The sequence below is a fragment of the Zychaea mexicana genome, assembly GCF_025766255.1.
Source record: "Zychaea mexicana strain RSA 1403 chromosome Unknown BDB00scaffold_51, whole genome shotgun sequence".
Classification (NCBI taxonomy): Eukaryota; Fungi; Mucoromycota; class Mucoromycetes; order Mucorales; family Lichtheimiaceae; genus Zychaea; species Zychaea mexicana.
In genome coordinates this window covers 52591-76177 of record NW_026516714.1, presented here as the reverse complement: position 1 = coordinate 76177, position 23587 = coordinate 52591, and the positions used below count along the sequence as shown (strand labels likewise).

Below are 23587 nucleotides of genomic sequence, written 5' to 3'. Positions count from 1 at the left end.
TATAAACTGTCAACAAACATTTGCAATGGAAACCTGATACATAGCCAAGAGTCAGTGCGCGTACATACATAACCAAGGACTACTGATTAGCTAATTTACTACCAATGGGCCAGGGTTTGCGCGCTAAAGGCTAAAAGGAATAGCTAAAAAGCGCATTTAGCAAATAAGCTTTTTTGGTTTTCTGGACAAGCGGAATGGGAAAATAGTCTCAGCTTTTGTTTTTCTTGGGAAGGGGAAAAGTGGGCTAATTAAATACGACGCTTTATTTCGTGGGGTGTGCTGTCTTTCTCTTTCTCTTTCGGCTTGCGGGGCGTGCGCAATATGGAATGTTCCATCAGCACAAAGAGGGGGGTTGGCATGGAAAAACAGTTGACCAAGCCCCCCACCCCCAAATTGGGTTAAAGCCTATTAACCACGGATATACTTTCTTTCTGTTTCCATCCCCTCGTGGCAGCAGCTGCCATGAAACAAACAAGCCCTGTGGCCATGCTTTTTTTTTGTGTTCCACAGGTTATAGGTGCGTTATGGATGAATCGGCTTGATAAGATAGCGCACACCAGCCTCTATTGTTCTTTTGCACCGTGAAACTGTTTGCTGGAGCTAATCAAGAAGCCCCTCTTTTCGCTGACCCATTGTATTTGTCGGCGTGTCCGCGGCGCGCTCGGTTCCCGATGATGCGGGAGATGAAATTGATACTACAGAAAAAGTGCATGGTGTGATGCATAACCCACCTTTATTATACCAAATACAAAAGCAAGATCATGTCGTCATAGCTGTAGAGTCTGTAATCACAATTGCCTAGGCTTTGGACGTGCTCTATATAACCTTCACGATGCTGCATCCAGTGAGTGACCTTACCGAGATAGCATTTCAAAGTCCGTATCTACGGGGGCGCTGTTAAAGAAGTACTCTGGATCAAATGACTCTGAGACAAATAACGTGTCAACCGGCTACAATGATAGTAACCACGGGGTGGCTGTCCCACAACCACCCAGTCGCCCAACCCCATGCAAAGAAATGCCCTTGATTGTTCTCTGGGTGTGTCATGGCACAAGATCATGTTAATACTGCGATTGCGGAAACCGATGGCACGGTACAAGTTATTTCAGCGGGGGGGCGGTCCTCGGTCAGTGTTCTGGATATGATAGTGCGAGGACAAGACTGCATGCTGCGGGCAACAGGATGACAATGCAAACGACATAAACTCTCTTTCAGCAGCAGCAGCCAAGACAAAATTTCTCTTTGAATTTGGTAGGAGTTTGTGTTCGCTTGCTTCTTCGGGTGACACAATCAACGGAAGAAGAACAAGCATGAAAAATAAGAGAGAGAGAGAGAGATTCTGAGGTCTAAAATTAACTTTCGCTCTCTTTGAGTGTGCCTTTTGTCTCTCTTTCCCTTCCGCCGAAAAAAAACTGTAATAGTAGCAACAACAACCTGCCCCCTTTTGTCTCGTTCTTCTCTCTCTTCTTCTTCTTCTTCTTCTTCTTCCTCCATCTCCTCCTCCATCTCCTCCTCCTCCTCCGCTCTCTCTCTCTCTTTCTCTTTCTCTCCCTGCTCTGTTTCTTTTTCTCCAATGGAGTCTAATTATTCGGGGCACGCTCCCCTGGGACGGAACCTGGGTGACCTACGTCGCTATGCCGACGACCCATACCGTGCGGCTCGAAGAGGTGACAGTGGCACAGGTAAGAAATGAAAAAAATCGAGTCAATTACTCTAAAAAAAACTAACCTACTTGTGTGTGTGTGCGTTTCACTACCAGATTTCGACGACATTTTATCACTCAGCCCCGGATCCGACATTGCTCATTCTCGATCAGCATCCGATAGCAGCACTCGAAAACTCACGGGCTCGCCCGCGCCGGTCCCGTTACGAGACTATTACGAAGACGACCCTTACGCACGACAGGCAAACAATGAAACGAAACGCAACAGCAAAGCAGGCTATCTCGAGCGGATAGCGGAGCGCGCAAACTCATACCTCCCGTACTCACACCACCAACGAGACCCGAACGCACCGGTGGCACCCATCTACATTGAAGACACGACCTCGGTAGTAGCAGACAAAGATCGGACAATATCACTGCAGCCGGAACTCATGCTGGCAAACAACAACAACAATAACAACAACAACAATTCAGCAGAACGCGTTATTGGCGGAACAGCCGCAGAAGCGGACCAATTGGAGTTTTCGAGGAAAAAAAAGAAGCGGCGGCGTTGGTGTGGCATGCGCAAGCGAATCGTAGCGCTGCTGGTACTCCTGCTCTGCACAGTGGTGGCCCTCATCTGGTATTTTGTTTGGCCGCGTGTCCCGCAATTGACCTTTCTGGAAGTCGATGCGCCAGCGTATGACTATGTCAACAGCAACGGTACCCAGCAGGACTACTTTAATGCCTCGTGGGTGCTCAATATGACCGCTGATAATACCGCTAATTGGATACCGACGCATATCCGGGACATGGCCGTCACTGTCGTCTACCGTGACACCAGCGAGCCGTTTGGCCACGGCAATTCGGGTAGTCTCCAGCTTTTCCCAAGAACACTTCAAAACGTCGAGATTCCCATCAGTATCCGCTACACCGCCAACACGGAGGACCCCACCTACGTTGCCCTCTCCAATGCATGCGGCCCTCGTTCGTCCACCTCCGGCTTCATTGTGCCAACCAACACCTTCAACATCAATTTCCTTGTGCAGATATCCATCGATGGAATCGCTTGGTCAAACTCGCGAAACATCTCTGTACCACCAGGCTTCTCATGTCCCCTTCCCCACGATTAATTTCTTTCTCCCAACTTCTTGCATGATACCCCAATCACACTCATTTATTTACTATACAAATCACTCACAGCACTGCACATTTCTATCCTAATACACACATATATATACATACTCCGCATCACACTTGTTTCTTTGCACCCCCCCACCCCTTATTTTGCGTCATTGTACACTAATTCCTCTCCAATAAACTCTTCCATCCAATTTGCATCCATCACAGTAATAAGCGTACTACCAGATCTCGTGTGTCTGTGTCACCTACCAATATGCACAATGAGAATGTCAATGTTACAGAGGTCTTGTTCTGTCGTTGTTTCGGTGATACCCAATTGTTGCTTTGACAACTTGCAAACTGCCTTACAACAAAGGACCTGTTGATACTGCAATTGCATTTACAGCGACATTGAAATGCACACCGGCTGTCTCTTTTTGGTATCATTGTATATATCTCCGCTTGCTAGCATGACAAGATTCCCGTCAAATCCATGCATGTCAGTCATGAAACGCGGCGTAAAAACCGCTTATCCCAGGAAAAAGAAGAGGGCATCGTTTACCACAAGGTGATCTGGGCTTCATAACTGTAGAATCTATGTTCTCATAACACCCTCCCCCCAAAAGCTCAAGAATATCTAGGCAGTCTTGAAGCAATAGTGTAACGAACTGGGTGTTCTCCCACACATTTGAGCAAGACAACTTCCTGATCTATTCATAGAGCACTCGTATATCGCATCTATCACAGTTAAAAGTAGCAAGGAACTCGATTTAGAAAGCAAAAGAGTACACATAGACAAAGACCTCAAGTACGATTGAATTCAGGCCATTTCTTTACTCCAACGAATCAAAAAGGAGTCCTCATCAGCTACTACTGTAAGTTTTGCTGGCATTTGCAGCTGCTGCGTGATGTTGCCGTCGTTTGTACAATTATTGTGGAGCAATAGCAGAAAAAACTCAAGTTATATACATAACCAGGAATAAACAGCCTCGTTCTACTCTTTTGTGCACGTTGAGCTCCAACCCCTCCTTCTTACATCTAATATGCCTGAGCTACATTCGCTCAAGTACACCTGCTGCTCTCTCTCTCTCTCTCTCTCTCTGAAGGCAACCCGTACTTTGATCCCAGCACTTGAGTATCTGAGGCCAATATTAACTCTGGTTACCAAGTGATGGTAGAAGGAGCACAGTGCTTAAAATCCATTTTGTTTCAAATCGCCAAACCTGACAAAACTTTACTATTTTCAATACAAGATATTTGGCAATATGCTATTTTGTCAAAGTTGGTATCAATAGATTTAAAGGAAACATTCGATCTCGTTCATGAAGGCTTTATCTCCCGATCGCTGCTATTGAACCCATATATGGTAGCGGTTTTACGCGTCGTGTAATATACTCTTGATATGCACAACAGGGCCAATTAACAATCCTCGTGGGAAGACCGAGATTCGTGTAAGGAAGAGATTGTCAATGACAACTCCTGTTGTAGCTTTGTAGGCACATCAGCAGCGGCAGCATGATGGTAGCGCAGTCATTTTTTTCTATAAAACGTAATCTTTGCATGGCCAACTTATTGAACTATGGTGAGCATCTAGCGTGTGATGGAAATAACGAATAGCCGTTGCTCACTGTGGACTGCTAAATAGAAAATGCATAAATCTCAACCATACATTATCAAAAGCCCCCTATATATTTGTAGAAGCAGCAAGCTATCGTAATGTACTCATTGGTGATGGAAAATAGTAGAACAACTTTATATTAGTAAACTATTGAGTGGGAAGGACATTAGCACCGCTAATTAGTCGCTACTGTATACAGCACATACCAAGGCAAACGAGGCTTCATGTATAAAACAAAAAAAGGCGCGCGCTTGCCGTATTTGGCATAATTGTAACACACATTCATTTGTCAGAAAACAATAGCGAAAACAAAACTTTTGAAGTTCTTTAATGGCAGGGCGACCTCTACAACTCGCGAAAAAGAAAAAATTCTTTACCGAATTACCGAATTTTAAGATTCTTACACGACCTCAAGACGATGCACGATCTGAGGTAACCGTTTACGTCAAAGGTACAGAAAAAAAAAGTTCTAGACATTTCTAAAAAATAAAAACAACACACTGAAAATGAGACGTGCCATGAAGGCTTTCTTGCAGAGGGCGATTCGCCCGATCGATTTGAAGATTGGATGCATTCGCATCGTTTATTAGCACTCAGTCCGAAACATAAATGGGGACCAGCGGCACTGGGGTAAGGGTTCTAATTCCTTATTGATAGACCTCGTGTAGCTATAAAGGTGCGTTCCGAATAAGTAAGAAAGCTAATTATCACGGGAAGGTATTCTTGGCCTTCAGGGTCGCCACTGTCGCAAATTCCGATGCCGTTGGCGAGCCTGGGTTCCGCGGCATACCTTTTGGGTCGCAATTGGCAACGACTGAGTCGTCTTCGTCTACCCACGCCTGCTTCGATCGTGGGTGCCGTTGCCGTGGACGCTGGTCTCCATGCAGCGCGCCTTGCCTATCAATTCTCCACGGCAACACGTGAAAGTCACGAACGTGCAGAAATGCTTGCCTGGCGATTGCTCGATCTAAGACGAAAGCACGACACGCTCCGAGTCGTCGGCCATTCGCTAGGCTGCCGTCATATTGTCGAAGCATGTTCATTAATGCACCATGAAGAGCGGTAAAATAAAAATAAAAAAAATTCATCTCGTCACTAAACATTTTTGTTCTGATTCGCTCTGGCTTGTATGATATGATATGATCTTTAGACCCGACGCCATTCATCTCTGCGCTCCAGCGCTCGTAGCGTCTGATATTGCACAGCTTATTCAACCAGGCACAGGTGGTTTGGGGCGGAGCAAGACTGTCATCTATTACTCACACAAGGACGTTACACTTGGGATACTCCTGCGAGCTATACTTGGAGGTGATCAGGCCGTGGGCGAAATCGGACTACCGGGCGGGGAGCTGGACGCAAGTGTCAAGCTGATAGATGCTAGTAACTCGCTGGGAGGATACTATGTACGGGCACACACGGACTATGCGCACAAGTTCCACTACTTTGCGCATGCACCCACACAAATCAGAAAGATTACTATATAATGCAATTATAACGGCTTTGTTTATTCAGCGACAGCAAAACCAATCGGATACAAGAAATATAAGCGAGGTGTTTCAAATTCGAGTTCCAACGAAATTCGCTTTCCTTTTCTCTTTATTTTTAGTTCCGCTTTTTCCTCTATTTTTCTACTTTTGAACAAATATTTTATTTTGGTTGCAATCCGCTATTACGATTTAATCATAAACACACACTCACACACACACGCATATAGCATATAGCACATACCAAATAAAACATGATGGTCAATAACATTCGGGGGAGGCCTGGCCAGCTGCAGATCAATGTAGTCGAAGATGCAGTCCTGCTGCATGGTCAGGCCGACGAATCTGCAGGGAAGTTGCTGCAAGGCAGCGTTACACTGGATCTGGCCGAACCGATGAAGGTGCGTGCCGTCCATCTCAAGTTCTCTGGCAAAATGAATGTGTCCTGGTCTGAAGGTAATTTTATCATTGCAATTGCATATGTGTAAAAGGTAAAAAGGGACTTTTTTTTTCTAAAAAAAAAAAAAATATGGGTAACTTTTGGCAGGCATCGGGCACCATCAGCACTACCACAAGCAGGAGCGAACCCTTATTTCCCACAAATGGCAATACGTTCCCTTAACCGAGTCGCCTGTCAAAAAAACGTATACCCTTGCCGCTGGTCAGCATAAATGGTTTTTCGAACTGCCATTACCGGGTCATCTTCCTCAATCGCTCGAAGCCGAGGGTGGCCGAGTCTCTTACCGACTGAAAGCAGTCGTCGAGCGTCCGACATTCATTCACAACATAATCAAGAAACGACCGATACGCATAGTCCGGTGCATTTTGCCCTCCGAATTCCAGCTTTCTCAAACACTCGAGATCCACAATACCTGGAGCGACAAGATGGAGTATGCGATTACGCTTCCTTCCAAGATTTATGCGCATGGCGAAACGATTCCCATTTCCTTTGATATCCGGCCCATTGCCACGAATCTCCGAGTACGGTCACTGTCGGGCACTCTGAAAGAATACTGCACGTACACAACAAGCGAACGGTCCAAGACGGATACACGCGTGGTGCGCACAGAGCGGCAGGACCGCCCGTTTGCATCGATGGCGTTGGGCCAAGGCCTTGAATGGAAAAGGCTGGTGCGTGTCCATGTGCCGGATCGATCTCCTTTTATCTTTTGCGACGCCGATAATGACATGATCCGCATCCGACATAAACTAAAGTTTGTCATTTCGCTGGAAAATGCCGACGGCCATACGAGTGAACTGCGCTGCAGTGTTCCAATCATTGTGATTGACACGTTTGTGCAACGTAGCGAGGGAAATGCGCTGCCTGCCTATGACGAAACGTGGCGTTCTGTGCCCTATGATCGAGCTGTTTGGGATGTTCTGCGTACACGGACCTCTTCCGTCTCTGCCGAAGGTTCTGCCAATGCTTTGTCTTCTTCGTCTGCCACTGCCTCTCATGGCATTGGTGTCGCTAGCTCGTCTGCAGCGGCAGTTGTGCAGCAGGAGCGCCAGCCGATCACCATTGCAAGCCGTACTCGAGCATTGTCCATTACTTCAACCACAAAAGCAGGCTTACATGATGATCACAACAGCAATAGCAACTCCACAGCGGAGGAGAACAGCGGTTTTGGTTACCAACCACGATCTGTGGAGAGCTCGAATGGCTTATGGTGGCATGGCATGGAACTGTCAAGAGTGCCCTCCTATCAGACTGCAGCTCAGCAGGAACCTGCAGCGCTGTCTTCATCCCTGCCTCCGTATGATTCATTATCCGTCTCCCCTCGATGGACCCGATGATTTATCAGACTACTAATAGTTACTCGTGTATTATAATGCACGAATGCAACAACAAGACGTACCCTTTATCCCAAAACATCATGTATACAGATCCACCCCTATTCTCTGTAGTTATATTCCATATAATATCTCTTTCCCACCATTTCCCTATCCGTGTTTTTTTTAACTTGTAATATTACTGTCACTACCACCACCGCAAAGAATACAGACCTGTCTATATCCTATATTTAAATTACATGATGCAAAAGTTACACATGGTGAAAGTACGTTTACGTGAGAAATAACCGTTTTCGGATGAATTGTTTAACCCACCTAATGAATATAAAAAAACTTAATAAGATTTTTTTCCATGCTACCACTACTGTTCAATCCGTTGTCATGCCACGACTCATTCCTACATTATCGCGATCCATTCCAGTCCACCCTGCTACCGATGGCTACAAGACTCAAAAACTTGCCGTAGAAAAACATGTCTTTCCAGCTCCCAAACCAGCAACCCAAAAATATGCTTTCATGTGGTCCCACTCGAACGGCTTTAACAAAGAGACGCTTCATCCCGCCATGAGAAACTTTGCGAATCACTTGAGAAGTCAGGCCAAGTTTGACCACACTGATATTGACTTTGTTGCTTGGGAGGCTCGTAACCATGGTGATTCTGCCAGAATGAACCAAGGCACTTTTATTGAACGGTGTAAGTTGATAGTGATCAATAATTCAGCATTCGCCCCCGCAACTCGGATATGCACCTTGATTCATGGGTTGTGCATACACCCAATTTGGGTTGATACATATTCACTGATGGGCGGGTTATTTAGATTCGTGGTTCGATAACGTCATGGATACCAAGCAAGTCATTGATAAGATGGAGTTGAAGAAGGGTTATGACAAGTTCTTTGGTGTAGGCCATAGCTTCGGTGCTACGTCCATGTAAGTTCCCCCTCCTTCTCAAGGATGGTCTTCCTACTATATGTACATACGAATGCTAATATTGTTTGATGATACTCAAATCAATCTCGACTAGGCTTGTGTGTGAGTTCTTTTTCCCCAAGACGTTTGATGGTTTGTGTCTGATTGAGCCAGTCATTGGTGATAACATTGACGACGTGGAAATTCGTGCACAATATCCTACCATGGCATCCAAAAACCGCCGGGATACCTGGGCTAGTCGGTAATGCAATTTGTTGTTGAAGAAAAAGAAAAACAGAGGGAACACGCAGGGATAGGCGAATTAAATTAACGTATGATATGCATATCCGATGTTGTGCAGAGAGGAATGCTTCAAAAAGCTTGCACCACGACCATTCTGGAAACAGTTTGATCCAGAAGTCTTGGATCTTTATATCGTAAGTCCCTGTTTGTACGAGTTGACCTGGGGAAGAAGGAACTATGGCTTACATTCAATACTTTCCTTTAAGGATTATGGCATGTATGAAACTCCTGAGGGTACCATCACGCTAAAGTGTCCCAAAGCGCAAGAATTCGTAAGTTGTTAGAGAGGATGGTTGTCAAGGAGATAAAAAGTGGTTGCTGTGAGCCAATTTGAGGAAATAACTCATGCCTATGACGATTCTGCAGCACAATTTTGATATCCAATCCTATGCCCGAACGACGGGTTACCGCTCCCTCCCGACTCTCTCGATTCCTGTCCATATGATTTTCGCTTTGGGATCGCCTTTGTAAGTGATCTAGTGGAACAGACACTCTCTGCATATCTTACTAACTAACTCTTGCGACAACAACCCTTACACAGCTTGCCACCAAAAAGAGTTACCGATATCACTAGCAAGTCCCCACTGATAACAATCGAGCATGTAGAAGGCACTCATATGGTGCCCAACGAACGTCCAAAGGAGATGGGTATGTCTTGTATAATATATATGTTTATCTGTATATAAACATTACCTGCACAAAGACCATCTACTGACAGATTTTGTCTCTTCGTTTTACCAGCACCACATATTGCAAATATCGTAGATCGAGTGATCGGTGATTCCTCCGCTGTCGCTGCTGGTGTCGCTGCCAAGCTATAAGCGCACTACTACTTGTATAAACAGACAAGGCAATTGTATAAACACAGTAATCATAATATATATAAACGGAGCAACTGGTTGTTCATTATTTCGTTTCGTTCGAGGTTCAAATATGGATGATCGGATTCGTTTAAAGAGAGAGACAGAGAAAGAGAGCATTGTTGTTGTTGGTTTTTTTTAAATTGGATTGGGCCCGTATAAGATAGTGTGGTATGTATACTGTGTGTATGGTGTTTTTTTATCATTCCGTGTCCGTGAAAGACTACCAGAACATAATGTTAAAGAATCAGGGAGCAAAAAAAAAGAGAGAGAGAAAGAAATGCATAGTAAACCACTCAATCAATCTCTCTCCACACACACATATCACCACTACCACCCTATACAAATCCTTTTCTTTTCTGGTGTATCATTGTCTGGTCAGAGATCCATGCTTAATTGGCTTGAGGCGAGCCTTTGGGCGAAGGAGATCGAGAGTCGGGGCGCGGTGCAGGTGAGCGTGATCGGGCAGACTCACTGCGTCTGGGTGGCGGCGGCGAACGAGAACGAGAGCGGTAGCGAGGCGGCGAGCGTTCACGACGAGGCGAAGGCGAACGGCCACGGCGCGGGGGTGGGCTGCGCGAACGGCTGTAGCTTCTACCACGCGAAGGTCTACCAGGGGAACGCTCGTAACGCCACGATTGTCTGGGTGCGTTTCTGGCAAACTAGAGTTGTTTATAACAAAAAAGAAAAGGTTGTGTGAGTAAAAATTCGAAAAGCCATTAACTCAGGAAACTGTTGACATTTGGAATGAACAACACCCCCTCATTTTTTGTCCTGTTCTTTCCAATTCCCGTTTTCCCTCAATCACACTTCTTTTTCCAATATTCCTTTTTGAGAAATGAAATAAAAACTTACTTGGACACTGATCGTGTAGCCATCAATGCGTCTTCCGTGCATCTCGTTGAAAGATTCCTCAGCATCACGAGGATCTTCAAACTCTACAAAAGCATAGCTATAATGATAAAGTGTGATTAGCTCCAAAACACCTACACGACAACACGCGATCCGCGCTCTTTTTCTGCTGACAATGCTACATATCTTTCAGCTCAAAATAGAAAAGATGGTATAATAACATACGGCTTGGAAGAGTAACTCTTGGGGGCAGGGATATCGCAGCGTACTAGACGACCATATCTGGCGTAATTCATTAAATCCGTCAGTTGGATTAATTACGCAATGATCTAAATCTAATGGAGCATAGTCTCCTTACCTTTCAAACTCATAAGCAAGATCGCGAGCTCGCGTTCGCGAGCCAAATCCAGCAACAAACAAGGTAGTCTTCATGATCTCAGGGAAGTTAAAAGAAGAAAAAAATAGAGAGAGAGAGAGAGAGAAGAAAAGAATAAAGGAACCGTCAAGAATCTCCGATTGCTTTTCTTTTTGCAACCGGTCCGAATGACACATATTCGGAGCCTCTCTCCTTCCCTTTTAGAAAAAAAAACATGCCAACTTTGCGCATAATCGATGACGATGAGGCACAAGAAAAAGCTGAATTGGAAAGCAGCAATCAGTCGCTATGCAACATGTAAGTAGAGCTACTTTCTACTACAAGATTACTGGTAATTCTTTAGTAACTCTTTCTCGATATCGATAAAAAAACCTTTTGGATAGCTGTCAAAAACAGTTCGCCAACTATGTTTGTCCACGGTGCAATCTTCGTTATTGTTCCCTAAGTTGCTACAAGGACATGCAACACGCCGATTGTACAGAATCATTTTACAAGGACAGCATTACTGAAGAGATTCGATCGCGCGGTGCCACAACCGAAGAGGAGAAGCAAAATATGTTACAACTCTTACGGAAGTTCGAAGCCGAAAACGACGCAGCAGCAGCTGGAAGTGATAACGACGTAGACGAAGACGACGGTGACGACGACGACGACAATACTGCTGATTTACAAGAACGTTTTGCCAACATTGATTTGGAAAATGCAGACTCGGCAGCTATTTGGACTCTTTTAACAGAAAATGAACGGAAAGAGTTTGAAGCACTTTTGCAACAGCAAGATCAAGACAGCAGTATACTTTTACCACAATATCAGCCGTGGTGGAAAAAGAAGAGCGAACACACAAAAATAATTGAGCAATTTGATGAAGACGGCCATGACGATGATGGCGATAAAAAATCGCAAAAAAGAATGATGACGATGTTACCTGAATTACCAAACCCATTGCCTGATCTGGAAGCGATGATGAAGCCACGCTCACCGCCAGGACCTGAATCTGATCTGATATGGAGTTTGATGCATACTGCAATCGCATATTGCTACTTGATGCGTCATTTCCTAGGCGACGTTCGCGAAGACGTCAAAGATACAGTTGCTGTGCTATCAAAATTGTGCAAAGCAACGCTATTTTCTTCAGCACCTGGCTGTGCATACAAGAGCGCGAACGACGCAGCACATGATCTCGTGGATGTAATTTGCGAATACGAACAGGATACCAGTGATAAGCGCAAGACATTGATGCTTATGCTCCTAGATGATTGTCTCTCGCTGCTGGAGAAGCAGGATTCAATGGTGCGTGCATTGACTGACGTGTGGCAGTTATTGGAAGCAGGTGTCAAGCGTGTCGACAAGACTGACAAGAAGGCATGTTTCTTGGCTGCGCGTAAAGCATATTTTTATTTGGGCTACGGAGTCCATCTTGCACGAAATCTGGGTCTGGGTCGGATTAAACTGTCAGTTATGACTGAGCGGGAGCGTCTACTGTTGGAAGAGCGGTCATTTGATCGTGAACGCAAAGCGGTTGAACAAGCGTTGAAATTGCAGAAACAAGCCAATCCAAAAATTGCTCATGTAAATTAATGTAAATACGCTTCTTTGTAAATTAAAGTAACTGCAACTGTTGATACCATATTTTGTCGGGATTGGAATCATGTAAACTAGTATCAAAAGAAAAAAATACGTAAGACCACATGCAGAAGCGTAACTGATATTCTTCTTTTTTCCTAAGCGAAGGAGGGCGAAGTATCGGGTAAGCAGCCGAGATACGTAAATTTGGATGCGCGAGTCACTAACTGTGACTTCACTCAACTAAAACGCCTTTACCCTGAGGCTTTGGTTCGCCGTCATCTAACACAGACTTCAGTATACAGTTGGTTCCTTCTATTTTGATGGTTTTTCGGACAGGTTGCCTTGACGAGCGATTACTGGATAGCGTTTGCTGGATACTGCCAGTTTAAAAAGTCATTGTATAGTAGCCCGCCAACATCCTGTTCACTGGATTATTCGGGCTCACTATACGCATCGAAAGCTCGCAGGGAACCATACATTTATGCTACTTGGTGACCACTCCACAGAGCAAGGTGCTTTATTAATAACAATAAACAGTCAGTAGCCTGCATTTGCATTCTTATTCCATCCTGAGTGCTGCTACTGCAACAGTCCAGCCATAACCACGTCAGGAGAACAACATGTTCGTTGCTTCCACTGCTTGTACCGGGAACCTCTGAGTCAAACCATGTCTCTTTTTTCAAGTATCTAGTATTAGCGCCATAACCGATTTAAATACCCAATGATTAATAACCTTTTTACCTTTGCTTTCAATTGTTGTAATTCCACATTCTCTGATACTGATGAATCTATCATTGCTTCACCTGTTGATCCTTAGGTCAAGCTGTCCAGCCGGCTCTTGAATGTCAACATTTTGTCGATCTACAACATAATCAATAGAAATTTGTGATGTAGTGACGGCTCAGTAAAGGCTGGATAATCGTTAATCCTAGTGCTACTAGTTCTTTTTCTTTAACAAAGAAAGAGCAGTGTAATAACGAACAAGACCAGTGCGGACGACTTGCTGCTTTGCATTTATTTCAATTATCATTTATTTGACTGGTAGTAGTATCTAAACATGCAGGTGCTACATAGCTAGCGACGTTGCGTATTTTTTCCCACTACATTTTACTACATTACTCACGTTGACCTGATTAAAGGCCTTTTGATTTAAACTTCTAGGACAATGCCACTTACATCCGGACAAACCATGAAATATAATCATATTGATTGTTGATGAGATATTGACTGCATGATGCTGTTGATTTTTTCTTTCAACTATCGCAGTATTGCCAAAAAAGACTTAAAAGTTCAAATGGACACGTATTTACAAAATAGTCGCCTGTCAGCTACATTACGTTTATTATTAAAATAACTGTCTTCGACCTGAATAGCGTGATGTGGCGGATCAACTGACTACATAAAAAAGGAAACCACCATTCCTACTGCTATCATAAATTCATCCCTGAGCTTGTCACAACAGCGATCGATACTTATATATTACCTTGAAAAAAAAACCGCTGTCTTCCCCTATGCCAGCACCATTTTGGGATAATGCTAGTTACCAAAATCACCCCAAGAATTGTACAGACTTATACAATAACAACAGGAGCAAAAATATAGTTATCATAGACGAAGTGTTCCGGTTGAGGCTTAAGCATTCAATTATACGACTATGAGTATTAGCTTATTTGCTCATATTGTTACCAAGGCGTTAACCTTAACTTTACTGAAAAATACTTCCATTTCAGAATGGCGGTTGGGGGAATATCTAGTCGGCTGAGAGGAGATTTTTACATGGCGCGACGTTTTTGAGGTTTTTACTTTCCTATGATAAAGTACAGTAAACTAATTTTGTTTTAATGCAAAATCAAACGAGTTCACTATTGGTTTTCGATCGAAAGGGTGAAAAAACATCGAAAGCCTTGCTATAAGTTATGAAGAAAATGAAAATAAGGACTTGTTTCAGTTGAATTTCTGTAAGTTCATATGTAAAGTTTCTACTTGTTACCAACAATTAATTCTTGGCTGCTGACGCCTGTGGTCATCTAGTTGTTATATAATACGCTGTCGGGAACAGCAAAGTATTGATTTTATGAGGGAATCGAGCACCCTCTTTATTCTTTCTTTGCTTTTCTTATCGTGTGCTTAAGCACATGCAATTAACGATAATACATACATTACTTCTTTCCTTATGGATAAGCAAGTGGAAAAGTATAATTTCATTGCTATTATAGGAAATGGTGGTGATGTGGAGCGAAAAGAGAGGGAAAAACGAATATGCAGAACAAAAGGTAGAACGAAAAGAAATTAGATTGTCTGTAGAATAATTTAGTGAATGGGATAATAGGGTCAATAACTCATCGACAGAATGCATTTGCACGGGTTTCATTAATTGACGCTTTAAATGCTTATGAAGCTTGCCAGATACAACGAAGAATGTAGTCGATCCAATAGGAAGCTCCCAGTCGCAGGTAATGCCGAGTAATCTGACTTCAGGAATGTAGAAGAAGATTACCAGGCAAATGATATCAAAGCAGAAAACCCGATTACCGTACGTGAGGTATGGGTGATCTTGAGACCCTGTGGGCTCATTCCAGGTCGCCAGTAACTACGACAGTCTCATGACTACCAAGGAGCATAGTAAACAAGCTACCAAGAGTGATGCGCGAGCACAGTAGAATGCATCACAAAATCCTTGTTGATAGTTAGAATCGCAGGCTACGCACAAGCGCAAGTGACATCAGAATGATGTAAATGTACAAAAGGAAGCGCTGCATGTTCTGATAGATACGTCGACCTTCTGCCACTGGCTGCAAATGTATTGTCAGTCAAAATAATATCGGATGCTTGCTTGGCTACATCGCTACGTTTTTGCCCATGGCGATATCAACATCAGCAATACGATAAGAACGAAAATAATTGACACCATCACCTGTCATCGTTGAAATCGAATGTCGCATTTCAAATGCTTGGATCTTCTTGACTTCGGTTTCGGGCAAGCAGCGTGCAACAACAAGTGGTAGTCGTGGAAGGGCATAGATTTGCCCATCGGTCATTGAGTCGAACTGTGGACTGGTCATGACGAGTTGGTCCATATGTTTTGACTTGATAAATTGGTTGTTAGGATGTTGATTTCCTGGCTTATGGCTGTTGCTGTAATGTGGTGGTCATCGGTTAACATATACAGCATGCTACCAGCCCGATGAGCAGCGGCAACAGCTTCGCGGCGAGACTCGCTCGTGGTGGGTCATATATCCCTTTAAGCCCCAGGATGTCCAAGTAGCACTCTCAACGTCGTCGTGCTTAAGCCTGCTGCTCCAATCTTCTTACTTGTCGTCATCCTGTACTATCATATCGTCGTCACTCGTTGATGCTGCGATGTTATCCATGCGGCGTCTAGCAAGTGCAATTACACGTCGTAAGCCTTTTGGATGCTAGCTGATCCACTTTTTCCATGATGCTTGCCAAATCTTTATGTTGTCACAAAACGGCAAGGTACATTCAGCGGCACCTTTGCTAAACGATGTCATTTAGCATAGAGCGTCGACATACGCTTGATTGTGGAATCAAACTGGTGCTCCGCTATTTGTATCCAACCAGCCTCATTCAAACCTGGTCTGCCCATGCCAAACTTGTGTGCAAACTTTTGCAAAAAAGCGACTTCTGCTGGTGCCCATTTGGGTGACCAATCTTCTATTTTAACTGTTTGCTCTCTATTGTACTTATATATGTTTTAAGTATCGTGTATAATTTTAACATTAAGTTAGTGTACCATTTTTATTGCGATTTTCGCGGTCATCACGTAGAAAGATGTACAAATTGATTCAGTAATCGAAATGGTGAAGGTAGTTTTCAAGAGCAACCCCTTTAAAATTATTAGCTTCCGCTCATTGTAATGCAGTATGCACTGCTTTCTTTACGCTGGGGGACTTGGAGTGAATATAAATCACTTATTTATTCCCTTTGAGCAAGATAACTGGCTTAAAAATTGAACAAGTCCCGTTGGGTTTCAATTCCCAGGGACCTCGCTGGACGCTGTGGGACTTTGAGGTTTTATTAAAACAGTATTTTTATTAAAGAATATTTAAGTTTAACATTATTAGTAGAACGCCATTTGAAACGTTTGTAAAACAATTCTACTAATGAGTATGGGCATTACAGTATCAAGTATCAAAAGATTTGATCTTGGCTGTAGAGTGCATGAGAACCGACAGTTTAAGCACACAAAGCTCTATCAACTTGTTCCAAGTCCAAAAGACTTTCTGCTGTCGCAAGAAACTTTCTGACGTGCCCAAAAAACTGATACATGCAACGGGTCTCACAACACTTTGACATTGTATTACATGGTCAGTGCATTATGCTTGTGTCAAACGGTTGCCTAGATATTATGTTTAGAATCGATCGAGTCATTGCAAAGTAAAAGTAATTACGAATCTAATGTGAGCCATTTGACATTGTCAGCATTGTATAAGAACAAGGACACAGCACGCCAAAACATGAGTTCTTTCCTAACTGTCAAATGAAGCGGCGAAGACGATTGAACACAGTCAGAAAGAAAATGGATATTGCAAGGTGAAGCGACACGCAAATATCTTCACAAGGAAAGAAATTGTAAATGAGTTTGAGCAGGACATAAAGTAAAAGAGCAGGTTTTTATTCATTGTAATATTAGAGTAAAGAAACATTTTATAAAAGACAAAAGTTATCGTTATGAATATCAATAGTCGAAGGGTACAAATTTTATTAAAAGAACACAATCAGTGGACAATAAAGACAAATAATAAGAACGCGATTTTACAAAGTGACCTCAACAAGCAGTTCGCACAACCCGTAGGCTATACAAAAAGCATGAAGAAAGCAAGAAGAAACAGAAGAAGTATGTAAAAGGGGGAGGAAAAGAAAGCCACCAATGCCTCGGCCTGGGAGTCCCAGTCTCCCACACATTTGGCTGGGTCAATCAACCACAAACCCAGCCATCATGGTACAAACGAGTGGGAACCATGACGTACACTACGTTTCGAGAGAGTCAAGTGCAAGCAATCGGTTGAGGATTGCCTGTGAGTGGGGAAGGGGGAAGGGAAGGACGGAAGGGAAGAGGAAAGGGAAGGGGTGGGGAAGAGGAAAGGGAAGAGGAAAGGGAAGGGGTGGGGGTAGGGGAAGGAATTGACTCTCGAAACACCCAAAAAAGAAAAAAAAAAATTTGCTGCTGTTGTCGAATGCTGGAGGAGCTGCTTACTGGATACTCGGATGCTGGGAGCCGAACACTGAAGCTGGGAGCTGATTGCCGAGTGTCGATTGCCGAGTGTCGATTGCCGAGAGTCGAATGCCGAGAGTCGAATGCCAGAGAGTTGATCGCTGAGAGTCGAATGCCGAGAGTCGAATGCCGAGCGTCGATTGTCGAGAGTCAAATGCCGAGAGTCGATTGCCGAGAGTCCAACGCAATCTACAGTGGCACCTGGCTCCTCATTGCGACCCCCACCATGGCAGACCAGACACCAGCAGACAAGGCATCCAACCGAAAGGACACTACCATATTTCTATGGCGAGAAACCGAAAAGGATTTCTCCGTCCTCTGATCTCGCCTGAAGATCGGTTGTGGCCAACACCGTTGAACGCCAGACTGGACAGCCCAAAGCAGGGACCGGTTGTAGGCAGCCAGGGGGACCACGGGAAAAAGGCTGAGACCAGGACCGACAGAGGCAAGACCAGGACCAAGGGAAGAGCCAGAGCGAGGGGAAGACCAGAACCAAGGGAAGAGCCAAGAGAAAGACCAGGAGGATCCAAGGGAGTGAAGGGAAAAGAAAAGTGAAGAGAAGAAAGAGTGAAGAAAAAATTTTTTGTTTGGTTTTAAAAAAACACGTCCCAGGCCCGTGCTAAAAATACAGGCAGCAATAGCAACACGATCACACTTTTTTTTGTTACTTTCACACTTTGTTTTCTTTTTTTCTCATCTTTTTTTTTCACATGTATCATACATCAGCTGAGGGAAGTGGTTGATAAAATGACCAAGCCAAATATTGAAGCAGCCTGTATACAGGATGACGCGCATACTATGTTGAAAACAGCCATGCTCTTGACACTCTATTTTAAGTTGGCCACCTCCATCATTGCGGGCTTGAGGGATCGTGGGTATATACTTGATACTTGATTAAGAGTGCGTCTTTTGTTTGTTACACACGCCACCACATCGCACCATGGTTAATCCAACAACGGCCGAGACTTTCTACAATGGCTCATTTATCCCATCAGGAAGCTGGATACGACCATTCAGCACATACTTACTCCAAACCAAAAATGATGTATATTTTGCCAACACCTTGCGCGAATATATCGTTATCATCCGAAGCTATTGTTCACCGGCCAATATCGACGCGGTATAAATCCAAAAATAATCTCGTATTCAACATAAGCAACATTGACGGTAGACACTGTACCGAGACCCTTTGATCCCTGGCTTGAGCTTGGCGCTAACCAAAACTAGTACACGCCCAATCATTCTGATCATAAGTATTTTTTTTTATGGTCTGGAGGCAGAACTTATTCCCAACAGAGTGTCCAGAGGAGTGACGGACTATTGGGTGTGAATACATGTATGAGAAAATGAGGAACAGAGAAGTGACGGAAAAGAGAAACCTATTTATATGTGCGGTGATAGATGGCAGTGGCATGAGCAGCTACTGCCTGCGGATAGAAAGGGTGGCCTTCGAATATGAAAAACCAATGTGCTGACCAGATCGCTTGAACGATGGCGATGCATAGAAGAGTGGTTTTGGGTTGGGAGCAAAAGCGACGTGCGAAGACAGCAGTCTTCATCGCATGTGCGATAGCCGGCAGGCGTGGATCGGCACAGTGAAACGGTGCCCGAACCAGCTGAGGATAAGTATTGATTAGCTTGCATAACACTATCCGCTATCATCGCCCATCCGCTCGTTTCCACCTGCCACTGCCAGGTGCTTTTTTTTTTTTTTTGTGACAAAACATCCATTCTAAGTGCATCATAAGCAGACCTTCTCTTTCTAAATTATCGTAAAGGATATCAAGAGATCACTAACGACATACGCCTATGCATCATATTGCGTCAGTCCATACAGTATCGGCTTATAGCCGCCCCTCGTTGTACAGGTGTAAGATCTTCCACATTCATGATATAATGGCAATCGTACTGCTACTGCTTACATAAGCTGGATAATCCGAGTATAGTGTTTCCGTGCTTTACAATTGTGTCTATGCTACAATGCTTAGCTGGTTGCTGTGGTAGTTGTCTGTATATACTTTTGATGTTAACCAAATATCTTATCTGATGATGTCTTTGGACAGTGTAATAATGTGTTTTACCACACAATGTATTTAAAAATGTGTTTGCGCTCTGTATTCTCTTTTGAAAAACTAGCAACGAAGGTATTCTAGCGAAATGCATGCACACCATAGCTAGTGCTTATACAGTATGTAGTTAATAGGACTTGACGTATACGTATTGTAACAGTGCATATTTTATTCGGTGTAAGTAGTTTCAATCAATTGCTCCATAGTGTTGGGATACAGTAGTAGGGTGATAAACGTAGGTTGAAAGAAGTTGAAGATTTAATATAATATATATATATATATATATATTAAAGTATACTGTTATTGAGGAGCCTTTTCATACTTTATTGAAATTACTGCGCATAAACACATCCGTGTAGAGACATCCTAGAAAGTTTGAAAAGCATTAAGGAATGTTTTTTCATGTACCCTTTAAGGTTCTCTTCTGTTGATATATCGACTGATCTGTAGTAGCAATAACAAGTGAACATCCTTGCGGACAACCCCCACAAGTATATATTTATAGGATGAGTGTAACCTGATGAGGATCAAAAATAGAAGAGAGTGTCCGTATCAAAAGCCAATGTGAAAACAGAAATTTAGGAATAGCCAACACCACATACGACTGTTCGAGTGGGACAACACCAAGATTCACATTATTGTATTGTAAGGCGGAAAAACAGAGTGTTTGGAAACGAATCTATGCGTACGCCTCTCACATACGCTTAAAGTACTGATGTGTATATACTATAATTGTCTCAGAATAACCGTCTGTTTTATTGTGTCAGTGGTAGAATTGGGGCCGAAACAACAGATACAATACGCACCAATACTACTGATTGACGCTTTACAGTGTAAAAAGTAGACAAACGAAATACACAGGGAAGAAAGATAGAATAGGAGATTCCTCTAATAGAGGTACAGCGATGGGTACACAAAAGCACCAAAGTACTAAGTTGATCTAGTGACTACTATGATAATGCCAAATTCGCTGTCAACTCATCAGTATGCACTAACGAGGAGATGATGGTTAATCGTGCAAGAAGTGAATTGAAGTTTACACTCAGAGGGCGCACAAGAAGGTGGAGGTACTACTAGCCAGGGGAGGTGTGTTTTGATAACAAATACATAGAGAAAGCTATATGAGCTACGCATGGGGGTTCTGCAGCAGCATGTGAGGTAAAGTAACGATGGCAACGATTGCTATGTTGTAAGGAGGTGATTATGACACATCCGGTCCTTCAGTTTATCCGTGCGAGTATAGCGGTACCTGCAAAGCGCTTCCTTGTCGACCATGAGTCTTGACGTGTGATCACATTACAGTAGGTCTCTCAACACCTTCCCGCTCACGGTCAAACCAGAGTTCATTGTATCATCGCCACTATACTCCACATATGGAACTCCATTGGCATCAAGTGTTTCAAGGATCAACCTTCTGGCCGACGGTGTAGCAGCCCGCATTACATTGAAATCAGTACTTTTTCATAGTGCGTTTGTCAACCCTTTTCTGACATTATAAATACCGACAACAACGGTATTTCAATAAATCATCGTCTACACAAAAAAGGTACCTGCAAAAGGTGCGGAGCTCAGTCCCAAGGTGAAACCTGGGTGTGTAATGCAGACGAGGCACGAACCGGGAGACATGGAGATACTCGGTGTATGTGTAACCTCCTCTTTTCTCTCTTAATGATATCCCATGCAGAAAAAAAGCAGCGAAGCAGAGAGGCTTAGGCAGTGCGCCATGGTTGTGTCGTTGTTTCAATAATTTGACAGTCAAGTAAAGGTTTTTTCCATCACCACTCTTGTCTCTTTCAACAAGAACCGTGATGGCAACAAAACTCGGCATGTAAGTAGAGCAATGCGCGAACGAGTTACTTCAATCAGTTCCTGAGATCCGGGATCAATGGAGTCGATTCAGAATGAAGCAGCCAACAACACTAGCCCAGGTTTGTGTGTAGAAGCGCCGTAAACCATCCCCCTTCTACCGTTACCGAGCTTCACCAGTCTGTCCTTGGCATACACTTTACTTTGGATCACGTGTACAGCACAGTCATCAACTTCTGCGCCCTTACTTCTAGTGAATATGGCTTCTTCTTATGTGAGCTTCTTGTTGCAATACCAGTCATTTTTGGCACCTGCATTCCTTTCCTCTGTGATCGTGCTGCTAAAACCCTATAAACCTTCTGTGCACCTTATGGCCTGTTTAAAAACAAGCGGCGACACTGTCGGGGACATGCCCTGCATGAAATCGGTGAAACATATTAGGCAGGGCGAGCAATGCACGCAGATCTCACGCGCCTTCAATTCTCTACTGATGGTATTCATTTGATAATACTTATTTTATATCTGCAACAAAGATGAAATAATATACACTTTCGCTGACACCGCGACTCAATCAGCTGGAAAGATTGTTGTACACAATGCGCGAATTGCGTACTGCCACCCGCTTTATACAAAACCACAGGCGATCAAATTATACTGTTATGCCGGCTGGTTTCAAACATAAAAAGAGTGTGAGAAATGAAAAAGCTTTTGATAAACTATAGCAGAGAACCGGTTGTTTGTCACACAGCACATGAGAATAAAATAACGCTTTCCAGATACTCTTTCATCCATGGCTAAGGCTTTTGGCTAATCGAATGTGTTGGTTTTCTTTATACGCGCACCGCTTGTTGCCCTTGAACGCGTGATACCGGTCTTCCTGGGGATAAGCTTTTTCTTTTTACACTTCTTATTGGAACGCGCTCCTAACACTATCCGCTTTTACCCGTCATTGCCTCCTTTCCACCTGCCACTTCCAGATTTGTTTTTTGTTTTTGTTTTTGTTGACAATACAATTTGTTACAAGGTAGCGGTGTTGATACCTTTAACAGCCGCCTTTTTCTTTGTAAATAATGGTAGCTTAAAAGAATTATAATCGCCGTCGCCGGCTACAAGTTTCTTTAAGTGATAGGAGTTACGTAAACTATACATGAATGTCGTCGGTGCATATCGGATTATGGCCGTTCATTGTACAAGTGTCTCTTGTCCAGTTTACCAACTATAAATTGCGCACATTCTTTCACATTAATGGTTTACTGATAGTACTACGGTGTATTTATTATCAGAGGGCTTCGGTGGACTTATTATCAACATGTCTGATAATCATTTAAACCCATATGAAGCCATTCCGCATTTGGCACACGACCTAGGTCCCGTGAACTTCATCCGAGCTTTGACAAACAACCGCTTCTTTCACCAGCTGTTTATCAACCGATGAAACAAGGTGAGCCATGAATCTATCCATGTTGCTTTTGTTTACATTTGAATAGAAGTTCTTTGTTTACTATGTTGAAACGTTGATGGTTGAGGTGTTTTACTTTTGTTTGTTTTTTTAGAGGCTTGTTTCGAAGAGCAGTGGCAACTCCGCGGTTGACCACGGTTTGTTTATGTCATTCTGACTGCTATGTCTCGATTTCCCCCACTGCTAGATAGACGGAGACCTTAACTAAATATACTGTCTTCCTCTTTTCTTTTAGAAAATGACTTTTCGAATAGCAGTCGCACTATGATCACGCACTGTTTCAGTCTGTTTATGCAAGACTGGACGACAGGTTTTTGACTGGTGGCACAGTACAAACTATCTTTTTTGTGGCGTTTGAAGGGGCCGATGTTTGTTTATCAAGTGCACGTACAGTAAATACTTGGCATCGATTGTTGTCACGCGTCATAATTAATATCGTAGCTCACACATCGAGTGTCATAGATAACCGATGATATGTTACTGTTCTTGTT

General features: G+C 43.5%; 12 protein-coding genes across 12 annotated transcripts; 9 read left to right on the top strand and 3 right to left on the bottom strand.

Annotated features, from left to right (window-relative positions):
- Positions 1-1459: 1459 nt before the first annotated feature.
- Positions 1460-3000, top strand: BDB00DRAFT_977395 (uncharacterized protein). Its single transcript, XM_053129938.1, has 2 exons — positions 1460-1682; positions 1760-3000. The coding sequence occupies exons 1-2, from the start codon at positions 1574-1576 to the stop codon at positions 2773-2775; spliced, it is 1125 nt and encodes a 374-aa protein (XP_052978318.1). The 5' UTR covers positions 1460-1573; the 3' UTR covers positions 2776-3000.
- A 1578-nt stretch (positions 3001-4578) lies between these two features.
- On the top strand, positions 4579-5053 carry BDB00DRAFT_459371 (uncharacterized protein). The gene is made up of 2 exons (XM_053117457.1): positions 4579-4833; positions 4907-5053. Exons 1-2 carry the CDS (start codon positions 4713-4715, stop codon positions 5014-5016), a joined length of 231 nt encoding a protein of 76 aa, XP_052978317.1. The 5' UTR covers positions 4579-4712; the 3' UTR covers positions 5017-5053.
- Positions 4816-5993, top strand: BDB00DRAFT_459403 (uncharacterized protein). The gene is made up of 4 exons (XM_053117458.1): positions 4816-4833; positions 4907-5012; positions 5117-5444; positions 5533-5993. The coding sequence occupies exons 3-4, from the start codon at positions 5140-5142 to the stop codon at positions 5864-5866; spliced, it is 639 nt and encodes a 212-aa protein (XP_052978316.1). The 5' UTR covers positions 4816-4833; positions 4907-5012; positions 5117-5139; the 3' UTR covers positions 5867-5993.
- On the top strand, positions 5835-7878 carry BDB00DRAFT_459522 (uncharacterized protein). The gene is made up of 2 exons (XM_053117459.1): positions 5835-6322; positions 6414-7878. Exons 1-2 carry the CDS (start codon positions 6121-6123, stop codon positions 7661-7663), a joined length of 1452 nt encoding a protein of 483 aa, XP_052978315.1. The 5' UTR covers positions 5835-6120; the 3' UTR covers positions 7664-7878.
- A 163-nt stretch (positions 7879-8041) lies between these two features.
- Positions 8042-8835, top strand: BDB00DRAFT_766060 (uncharacterized protein; the record flags this gene model as incomplete). The annotated part of the gene is made up of 3 exons (XM_053119561.1): positions 8042-8354; positions 8479-8590; positions 8685-8835. The coding sequence occupies 3 exons, from the start codon at positions 8042-8044 to the stop codon at positions 8833-8835; spliced, it is 576 nt and encodes a 191-aa protein (XP_052978314.1).
- A 1065-nt stretch (positions 8836-9900) lies between these two features.
- BDB00DRAFT_829978 (uncharacterized protein) lies at positions 9901-11060 on the bottom strand. The gene is made up of 4 exons (XM_053123992.1): positions 10943-11060; positions 10810-10866; positions 10588-10684; positions 9901-10394 (listed from the first exon to the last, which is right to left on the bottom strand). Exons 1-4 carry the CDS (start codon positions 11014-11016, stop codon positions 10125-10127), a joined length of 498 nt encoding a protein of 165 aa, XP_052978313.1. The 5' UTR covers positions 11017-11060; the 3' UTR covers positions 9901-10124.
- Positions 11061-11419: 359 nt separating this feature from the next.
- BDB00DRAFT_789012 (uncharacterized protein) lies at positions 11420-12538 on the top strand (the record flags this gene model as incomplete). Its single annotated transcript, XM_053120845.1, has 1 exon — positions 11420-12538. The coding sequence occupies one exon, from the start codon at positions 11420-11422 to the stop codon at positions 12536-12538; it is 1119 nt and encodes a 372-aa protein (XP_052978312.1).
- A 2825-nt stretch (positions 12539-15363) lies between these two features.
- On the bottom strand, positions 15364-16133 carry BDB00DRAFT_789011 (uncharacterized protein; the record flags this gene model as incomplete). Its single annotated transcript, XM_053120844.1, has 3 exons — positions 15364-15661; positions 15839-15854; positions 16061-16133. The coding sequence occupies 3 exons, from the start codon at positions 16131-16133 to the stop codon at positions 15364-15366; spliced, it is 387 nt and encodes a 128-aa protein (XP_052978311.1).
- A 1075-nt stretch (positions 16134-17208) lies between these two features.
- On the top strand, positions 17209-17653 carry BDB00DRAFT_829971 (uncharacterized protein). Its single transcript, XM_053123991.1, has one exon. It carries the CDS (start codon positions 17219-17221, stop codon positions 17390-17392), a length of 174 nt encoding a protein of 57 aa, XP_052978310.1. The 5' UTR covers positions 17209-17218; the 3' UTR covers positions 17393-17653.
- A 71-nt stretch (positions 17654-17724) lies between these two features.
- BDB00DRAFT_873693 (uncharacterized protein) lies at positions 17725-18084 on the top strand (the record flags this gene model as incomplete). The annotated part of the gene is made up of 1 exon (XM_053127127.1): positions 17725-18084. One exon carries the CDS (start codon positions 17725-17727, stop codon positions 18082-18084), a length of 360 nt encoding a protein of 119 aa, XP_052978309.1.
- A 966-nt stretch (positions 18085-19050) lies between these two features.
- BDB00DRAFT_829956 (uncharacterized protein) lies at positions 19051-19327 on the bottom strand. Its single transcript, XM_053123990.1, has one exon. The coding sequence runs from the start codon at positions 19319-19321 to the stop codon at positions 19142-19144; it is 180 nt and encodes a 59-aa protein (XP_052978308.1). The 5' UTR covers positions 19322-19327; the 3' UTR covers positions 19051-19141.
- Positions 19328-22734: 3407 nt separating this feature from the next.
- BDB00DRAFT_829949 (uncharacterized protein) lies at positions 22735-23087 on the top strand (the record flags this gene model as incomplete). Its single annotated transcript, XM_053123989.1, has 1 exon — positions 22735-23087. A coding segment is annotated over exon 1 (166 nt), but the record flags the coding sequence as incomplete, so codon positions are not given.
- Positions 23088-23587: the final 500 nt, after the last annotated feature.